Source organism: Sorex fumeus, unplaced genomic scaffold (genome assembly GCF_029834395.1).
Source record: "Sorex fumeus unplaced genomic scaffold, SorFum_2.1 ptg000063l, whole genome shotgun sequence".
NCBI classification, from domain to species: Eukaryota; Metazoa; Chordata; class Mammalia; order Eulipotyphla; family Soricidae; genus Sorex; species Sorex fumeus.
The window spans coordinates 63,981,697-63,991,047 of record NW_026606120.1 but is presented as its reverse complement, the minus strand read 5'-3'; the positions used below and the strand labels follow the sequence as shown (position 1 = coordinate 63,991,047).

The 9,351-nt window shown below is 39.8% G+C and overlaps 1 protein-coding gene across 2 annotated transcripts; it reads right to left on the bottom strand.

Moving 5' to 3' along the window:
• Positions 1-3,395: 3,395 nt before the first annotated feature.
• On the bottom strand, positions 3,396-8,722 carry ZNF34 (zinc finger protein 34). Of its 2 annotated transcripts, XM_056127594.1 has the most exons (5): positions 8,659-8,722; positions 8,186-8,272; positions 7,744-7,870; positions 7,192-7,311; positions 3,396-4,818 (listed from the first exon to the last, which is right to left on the bottom strand). In XM_056127594.1, the coding sequence occupies exons 2-5, from the start codon at positions 8,216-8,218 to the stop codon at positions 3,464-3,466; spliced, it is 1,635 nt and encodes a 544-aa protein (XP_055983569.1). In that variant the 5' UTR covers positions 8,219-8,272; positions 8,659-8,722; the 3' UTR covers positions 3,396-3,463. The 2 variants fall into 2 exon arrangements, with proteins under 2 accessions (XP_055983569.1, XP_055983570.1); XM_056127595.1 differs by lacking the exon at positions 7,192-7,311.
• Between the last annotated feature and the right edge of the window lie 629 nt (positions 8,723-9,351).

The following is a 9,351-nucleotide window of genomic DNA, read 5'->3' as shown; positions in this document are numbered from 1 at the left end:
AGCATCCCACATGGTCTCCTGAACACCACCAGGAGTAATGCACAGCCAAGAGTACAACTGGTGCAACACAGGATGTCATCCCAAATCAAACCCTCCAGAATGACAAGGATAGATGACAGAATAAATGCGAACACTCACTAAACACAAGCCCCTAAAGATAGTGTCAGCTCCGAGAAGAGATCCAGCTGACATCTGTCTTTCCCACATGAGGACACAGTGAATAGGCTACATTCAGGTTAAGAAGTGATCCCTAGGGGGTACAGTGCCCCCCAGCAGGTCAATCTGTACCTGCAGGGTGAGTACATCAGCAGCCTGATGGTGCCTTCAGGTTTCCTGATACCCCAACATTGCCACTGTGGCTCTGGCCAGACCCCAACAACTTGGGACCAAGTTTCCCCAGAAATTAAACGGCCAAAAGTTAGGTATGTGGGAGTTATGCCCACAAATCACCTCCAGTTCAGCTATACAAGCATTTATCAGCCTTGCTTCAGCCTATAAATGAATCTCCAAAGAGATCAAAAGCAGGGCATTTAAGCACATTAATGGCCAGAATTCAGAGACTCGCAAATGAATCTCGGAGGAGAGCAGCACACCGCAGAGATGTCTCCCTATCCAGCACCAGGCTGATTTCATCGGGCACCTCACAGGGGGTCAGTTGTGTCCCTCTGACTGCCCTAAATGAAACCCAGCAGCTGTAAAGTTCCAGAACACAATCACTATCAGATTCTTCAAGGCTGACCTTCACAGGCTTGTCCTGAACCCCCCTCGCATGAGAAAGTACCCACTGAAAAACCCAGGATGGATGACCTCCCCCATCCCCATCCCCTGCACCTCCCTCCAGTTTCCTGCCAGTCATGCCCAAGAACTGCCTCTAGGTGCCGTTTAAGTGCTTTAATGGCTGTGATTCAGAGACTCACAAATGAATCTCGGAAAAAAGCAGCACACCACAGAGATGCCTCCAGACCCACTCCAAATATTTAAAAATTTCAGAATTCCAGAAGCACAAGGCCACTGTAACACCTCATACTGTTCATGGCAAGCAATATAAAATAAACTATTTGCATCTGCCTAACAGGCAGGCTGGGATGGTGGTGGCAAGATTCAAAGTAATGGTGGTGGGAAGGTGCAACGGTGATGGGATTAGTGTTGAAATATTGAATGTAATCAATTATGTGAACAACTTTATGAAAAATTAAAATATTTTTTAAAAATTGAAAAAAAAGTAATGTGGAATTCATGCCTGCTTTAATCAGTGGCTGAATAAATAGCAGTACTCATATATATATATATGTATATATATATATAAAGTGATACTTAACCAGGAAGTAAATCAGTAAATCAGCTAACACCTTGATCTGGGATTTCCCAATCTCCAGAATTTTGAGGATAAGATTCAATTTTTAAGCCACTCATCTAAGAAATTTCATTATGATAGTCTAAGAAACATAATACATCAATACATCGTTGAATGGGAAAGCAATTTTTTTCATTAAAAGTTACTGTGAAAACTGGACATTCATAAGTGAAAAAATATGAACACTTACATTATATTTAAAAAATTACTTCAAAATTAACCTAACAACAAACTCTAAGTCCTAAAACTATGAATTCTTAGTAGAAAACACAAGAGAAAATCTTTATTATTTGGACTTAGCAATGTTTTCTTGGATGTGATATCCAAAGAAAATGCAACAAAAGATATACTGAACTTTCTAAGAAGTTTAAACTGCTGTTCATCAAATGCAACTGTCAGGAGACTGGAAAGACAAGGCACAGGATGAGAAAATGCTAACTCTAATACATAGAGCACCTCTCAACTAAACAAAAACAAAAGGGAATAGCAAACCAAAAATACAAGGATATATACCATTTCATGTTCATTAGTATGGCTATTATTTCTTTTAAAAAACTAAGCAACAGCAAATACCAAGTATTTTTAATAAGCCTTGATGTCTAGAATGCTCCCATTAATAGAAAGTATCAGTAAAATATATATATTGTGGAAAAATTTGGTCACAACTCATAGGTAACACAGAATAACTATATGATTTGGTAAACATATTCTTATTTACCCAAAAGTATTGAAAGAACAGATCTTGTACACCAATGTTCATAGAATAATTATGCATACTGGTGAAAAGATAGGAACACGCAAAGTGTTTATAAGTAAATGAATATGGCATCTCTGTAAAATCTGGACTATCATATGTCATCTCTGGATTATCACTCAACCTTAAAAAGAATGACATTCTGATAACAGGTCACAACACAGGTGTATCTTGCAAATAACATTTTGCTGAGTAAAATAAGCCAGGCATAAAGGATAAATACATAAAGTTTTTGTATTATTTCACTTATATGAAGTACCTAGAATAGGTAAATTTACAGAGACAGACATTAGAATAGATGTTGCCAGAATCTGTGAGAAGGGAAGAATGGAGAGTTATTGTCTAATGATCACAAGTATCATGTTTGGGATAATAAAACAGTTCCAGAAAGAGATAGTGGTTGTTGACAGCACAACATTGTGAATTTACTGAATGCCACTGAATTGTATAGTTAAAATAGTAAATTTTATTATGGACATTTTAATTTGGTATTACAGACGATTATTTCTATTAACTGGCACTGAAAAGTATAAATAATATGTTCACTTCTAAAAATTTACATGCAATAAGTATGTAGAATTCTCTCCAGAGTAAATTTTCTGATAGTGAAGAAATGACAAATGTAAAACTCTGTGATGTTGCAATCGTTAACCTGACAGTATTTTTCAATTTATTTATATTTCATTTTATTTTTTAATTTATCTTTGTTTTGTTTTGGGGCCATACTTAGGGGTGTTCAGAGGTTACGCCTGGCTCAGCACTCAGGAATCACTCTTGGCAGTGTCCAGGGTACTATATGGGATGTCTAGGAACACAAGTTGGTGAACTAAGCAACCTACCCACATACTATTGTTCTGGCTTCAGTATTTTCTGTGTCTGAAAGGGAATAAGTAGTAATTAATAATATTTTTCTAAGGGGAAGATTGTAAGAACTTCTTGTTGTTCACCTTTCTCACCTTCTCTAAAGTAAACAAACTATGCTTTGGGTTTAAGAAAAAAAAGATTTTTTTAATTAGATGAGAGGGAGAGAGAGAGAGAGGGAGAGAGAGATAGAGAGAAAGAGAAAGAGAGAGAGAATAAAGGCTGGTGGGGGACAGGAGGAAAACTGGGGAGATTGGTGGTGGGAAATGTAACACTGACGAAGGAACAGGTATTGAAACATAGCATGACCGAAACACAATCATGAACAAATTTGTAAATGTGTATCTCACTGTAATTCAATTAAAATCTGAATAAATAATAAATATATAAATAAATAGTCACCTTGTGACACCAATGTGTGGACAATAAATAAATTGGAAGGTTTGGTCACATGGAAGAGGTACACAGTAGGACTTATAGACCCTCCTACCCTATCACATGGTGAAATCTTCCCGAAGGTGAATCCTTTGATGCTGAAATACATTAGAACTGTGCCGGAAGGCCTTTCCACATTCACTGCATTTATAGGGCTTCTCCCCAGTGTGAATCCTCTGGTGCTGGATGAGGTAAGTGCCCTGACTAAAGGCTTTCTTACAATCACTGCATTTGTATGGTTTCTCTCCATGGTGTGACCTCTGATGGTGGATGAGTCTGGAGCTGTTATGAAAGGCCTTCCCACACTCACTGCACTTATAGGGCTTTTCTCCTGTGTGGATCCTCTGGTGCTGAATGAGGTGAGTACTCTGACTAAAGACCTTGCCACAGTCGTTACATTCATAGGGCTTTTCTCCAGTGTGGCTCCTCTGATGTTCGACAAGTTTTGTTTTCTGGATAAAGGCTTTCTCACACTCATTACATTTATAGGGTTTCTCTCCAGTGTGGATTCTTTGATGTTGAATAAGGTTAGAACTTTGGGTAAAGCCTTTGCCACATTCTTTACACTCAAATGGCTTCTCTCCGGTGTGAGTCCGACGATGTCGGATAAGGATGGAGCTGTCACTGAAGGCTTTCCCACAGTCACTGCACTTATAGGGCTTCTCTCCAGTGTGGATTCTCTGATGATAGATGAGAGAAGAGTAGGCACTAAAGTGCTTCCCACACTCACCACACTTGTAGGGCTTCTCTCCTGTGTGAATTCTCTGATGTTTCATGAGGTTGGGTCTTCGATTGAATGTTTTCCCACACTCTTCACAGCGGTAGGGGATCTCACCAGAGTGCATCCTTCGGTGATTTATGAACTCACAGCTCTGGCTGAAGGCTTTCCCACACTCATCACACTTGTAGGGCTTCTCTTCACTGTGAAGCCGCTGGTGTTTGGCAAGGTTAGCACTATACCTAAAGGCTTTCCCACAGTACTCACAATAATGCAACTTTTTCCCAAAAGGGATTTTAAGTTCTTCTTGAACAATTAAATTAGTACTGACAATTTCCCCAGAATCATTAATTATACTTAGTTTTTTTGACCTGTGTACACGTTTATGATTATTGAGGTATGATCTTTGTTCAAAACTTTGCTCACATATATCACATTTGTGAGGTCTCTGATCAAGAATAAGACTTGAGCCCAACATAAGACTTTCCCCAGACTCCTCATCCTTTGTCATTGTTATGGGCCTGGGTTTTCTCTGCTCTCCTAGCTTGTCTGTGTTCTTCTCTGGTTCCCTGACGAGCTCATGAGCTTCTTCTTGTTCAAATCTCAAAGAAACAGTTTCCCTGAGTGGGTCCAGTTCTTCCCCACCAAGTATTTTCCCTGAAGTCAACACCTTGTACTCATTCCTTGTTCCATGAGCTGAAACAACAAACAGAAAATCTCATGGTCACCTTTTCTGACTCTGAAAGGAAGGTAAGAAGATGTTACAGACCACCTATAGATAAATAACTCAATCATCTCCAAAGTGATAATAGCATTGCAAAGATGAGAACCAGGAACTTAGGAACCTTTCCCAGGCTCACAAGTACGTGAGCCCAGATTCAAAGAACCATGTACTTTCTGCCAGCCTTTGGCCTAAAAACTGTTTAAGTGGTATTACAAAATGCCTATCTTCATTACAAAGATATGAAGTTTCTTCTTCATTACAAGAAGATAGAGTTTTTGTAATCAAACCTCCAAATCAAATCAAAATCAAAAAAGGGCTACAACAAACATGAAAGACACTTAAAGTCAAAGAAATTAAAGTCAAGCAAATTGAAGGCCTCTTAGCAATAGCCATTCTACTGCAAAATGCACAGCAGGAAAAAACAGCCATCTCCTCAGAAGGGCAAAGAGTCAAGTTCATGGCAACTGAGGTTGAAAAGCAAGAAGCACCAGAGATCTGTGACTATCTATTCTCCAGAGCCGGTCACAGCCTTCCCATGGACTTTTTCCAAGAGTCTGAGTGAGAGCTCAGGTAAACTACCAAAATCTTTTAACTTCACATGCCTTCTCTCCTAATATTACACATAAACTCCACTTACATATATACATCCTTCACAAATGCATTCTCTATGAGCCAAGAGAAGCACGTATGCAACAACCCCAAACTAGGGACAACCAAATGTCCTCCACAATTAGGAAGGAAATAACTTGTTTTATGTTCATATCATAAAGCACTGTAAGGCAATAAAACATAATGTATTCATACAACATGGCAATTCTCATAATGTTTAGATGTTTTTCTTGGAGCCAAAGGGCAGAACAGTCTCCAGAAATCAAAGAGAAGGGTTCAGTGGGGAGCAGTGGGAAATGATGGAGGAGGCTCAGAATAAAATTTGTGTTCTTTGATCTAGAGAATATTTTATTTCACTTGAGTTGTAAACTTAAGAGTTTCTCTCATTTCTATATTTATAGTCAAATAATCAACTTGAGAGAGAAAAAATAACCTCCCTCAAGTCAGTAGTTCCTTCCCAAGACATGTTAAACACACACACACACACACACACACACACAAACATGCACACACACAAAGATGCTCATCTGTATTGTCCATGGCAATGAAACTAGAGAAAATCTTTCCCATTGGCACTTCCACTGACAGTAGCAACTAAGACTCATGCATTATGTACTGAGTCCTATTCAGAATTCTGCAAGTTGTTAATCAACTAAGAATCAAAAATACAGTCTATATAGTTATGTCTACAATGCTTATGCCTGCACTTTACAGGTAGAGACTTATAGTTTTCTCATTATTCTCTAAAATATATTATAATAACTATTTACATAGTATTAGATATTATAAGCAATCTAGAGAAACATTAAAGTATATGGAAAATTTGTGTAGGTTATACACACAAATACTACATACACCATTTTATAAAAGAAGCTTGATATCTTCAGATTTTGGAATCAAAAGGAAGTAGGCCTTGGAACAAATCCCCAAGGCCCAACAAGGGACAAGCTGGAAGATATGGAAATTCACTTAGTGAAAAAGATGTAATATAGGACTGCATATGAATTCAGTGCACACCAACTAAGAAGCAATAATCATTGGAGGCTGTGTAACAGCAGTAGAAAAGGGTGACTTACATACTAGAACATATTTATATCTAAATGGCAAAATTTGGGATTATTTATATGTTCTCATTTTCCAGTAATGTCCTATAGTCACCACTAGATTAATTTAGAGGACAGGAATCAACTGATAGTTTCTATTATGTACCTCTAGCTCTTTCCTACAAGGGACATATGTGCTTCAGAGGGCAGGACTCATGGTTCCATGGGACCAGCCTCATCTCAGCATATCCTTTCCTCTTCTCATCCACCTGCACATCCCTTTCTCACCCTTACAAAAGATTCAGCTCAAAAACTACCCAACCAGGGGCTGGAGCGATAGCACAGCGGGTAGGGTGTTTGCCTTGCATGCAGCCAACATGGCCAACACAGGTTCAATTCCCAGCATCCCATATGGTCCCCCGAGCACCGCCAGGAGTAATTCCTGAGTACATGAGCCAGGAGTAACCCCTGAGCATCGCTGGGTGTGACCCCAAAAGAAAAAAAAAACAAAAAACTATCCAACCAAGGCACTGGATGAAAGAGGCGATATGGATTTCATCATAGACCATTTTCAGCATTCATTACTGATCCTGCAGCATCTTTCTCCAAACTCCTGAGTCACTGACTAAATACCTAAATCCCAGCACATAATATCTCAGTGAATGATTTAGGAATGCTAACCCGCTCACATACCTGAGCCATGGATTCTCAACTGCTCTCTCCCCTTGGCACCCTGAATATCCAGGACCCATGGTTCATCTCCTTTTTCCAGCTGTGCAATCACCCTGGGTTTGGGACCTGCAGATACAGCTCCTGGGAGGGAGACGGGTCCTGGGGTTAGTGCCAAGGATGCAGAGCATTCTCACCCTGGGACTGCAGAGGGAAAAGAGGAAATGCAGGCACAGGAAGTCTAGATACTCTCAGTAGAGTTGGGGGTAGTGATAAAGACCTGAGAATAGGAAACAAGAGAGCAGATAGTTTTCTCTATTATAAGATACTTAATCTCCCCTGGGTAGGTCTACGATTCAGACCTGTGGCAAAGAGGGAATGTTAACTTGAAGCTGAGGGGGAAAGGGATGACCCAGTCTTACCTGACTCCTCCTCTACACAGACTAAGCCAACTTAGGACCAGAGTCGGTGACACATATTTCTTGGCCCAGCAGATAAGACTCTGAGTCAGTGGCTAAATAGGCCCTTCAATCCCTAGGAGTGTTTATTGAGCTACATCAACAAAAAGAGCCTTACCCAGGGAGATGAGATTTCCGTAAGTTTCCAGCATCACATCCCTGTAGAGGCCCCTATCATGAGGGCTCAGATGGCTCCACTCTTCCCGAGAGAGAAGCACGGCCACATCCTCAAAGGTCACCTCAGCCTGGAATGACAAATTCCTACTGAAGACCCAGGTAGTACTCGGGAGGGTCAGGAGAATAGGGGCAGAGGAGGAAGCATGCTATGGCTAGCATAACAGGATTCCTGTCATCTTGACTACCCTCTGCTCCAGCATAACAAGGTGGGTGGTATAACACATCCATCACTGAATCAGCCAACATGGGAAAACTGGGAAGTCCTATCATTTCTCTGCTGTAAACACCTCAGAACAGAGATTTCTAACAGTATTTACTGAAGTAGTGCAGGCAAGGAAGCCCTGAGGAAGACTTCATACCTGCCAGAGAGGACTTATACTTACCTGGGGCAGTGCAGACAGGTACAAAGCCGCCATTTACAGGTGCCCTGAGATTCTCACAGGTGAAAGACAGGAGAAGCCTGTCAGGTGCTGAGGAAAGAAAGAGACACACATAGAGGGCCAAAATTGCCCCTGTCTAGAAGATCATAACCCAAGACTACCCTGTTTAAAGACTGAGCTGGCCTTCCAGGCACTCTGCTTCATACCTAGGACTGCCTGTCCAGCCACAGCCCTGCCACACAGTTCCCATCCACTCTCCCCTGGATCCCTTGAACTTTAATTTGTCTCATAACAAAAAGGTCAGAGGTGACTTATTTGCAATAATAAAGACAAAAGACAACATGTATAAAGCTGAGGAAGAAATGTAAGTCATAAAAAATTTAATATAAAGCAAAATACAAAATGCAAAAACATGAAACAAGTAAAAGGAAGACTAGTAGATGAATAATTGTAAGAAATAAAAGAACTAAACTCACCTGCTAGCTGCATAAGATTCTCCAATTAGATCCACAAAATATATATATGGAACCTAAATAACATAGAAAGTTAGATAGGACACCAGTTAAAGTAAAGCTGCCATAATTGTACATCTTTTCTGTATCTTTAAAGCATTTATGGAAGGATAACACTAACACAGAAGAGTTGATAAATCCTGAACCAATAGTGCAAGGGAGAGTCAGAAAGAGTCACAAGCACAGAATCAATATCTAGACCAGCCCTCTTATCCCTGTGTTCATTACTTCCATTCTCACCTGCCAACGGTGAGCCTTCATACTAATTTCCACTCCCAGACTAGCAGCACCTCCGGGTAACTTTATCAGAAGAGCTGTGATGTAGATGCTTTTCTCTGTTGGGTTCTTCTTCACTGCGTGACGTATGAGTGCTTCATGTACATTGTTGAATGCAGTATTTAGCAATATTTATACCAATCAACATAGAATTGAAAACCAAAATCCTTAATAGGAACAAGAATGTATAATGCACATTATGAAAAGTGAAAATATACTCTTTTTTTGTAATGACAAGTTTATATTTAAGACAAACCTCAAATGTAGAAAGACAAAGTTAAATAAATTTTCAAAGAGAAACTAGAAAATCCTCCTCTTGAATAAAAGTTTTAATATATTTCCCTCAGAAGTGAGTATATCAAGTAGCAAATACTTCCAACA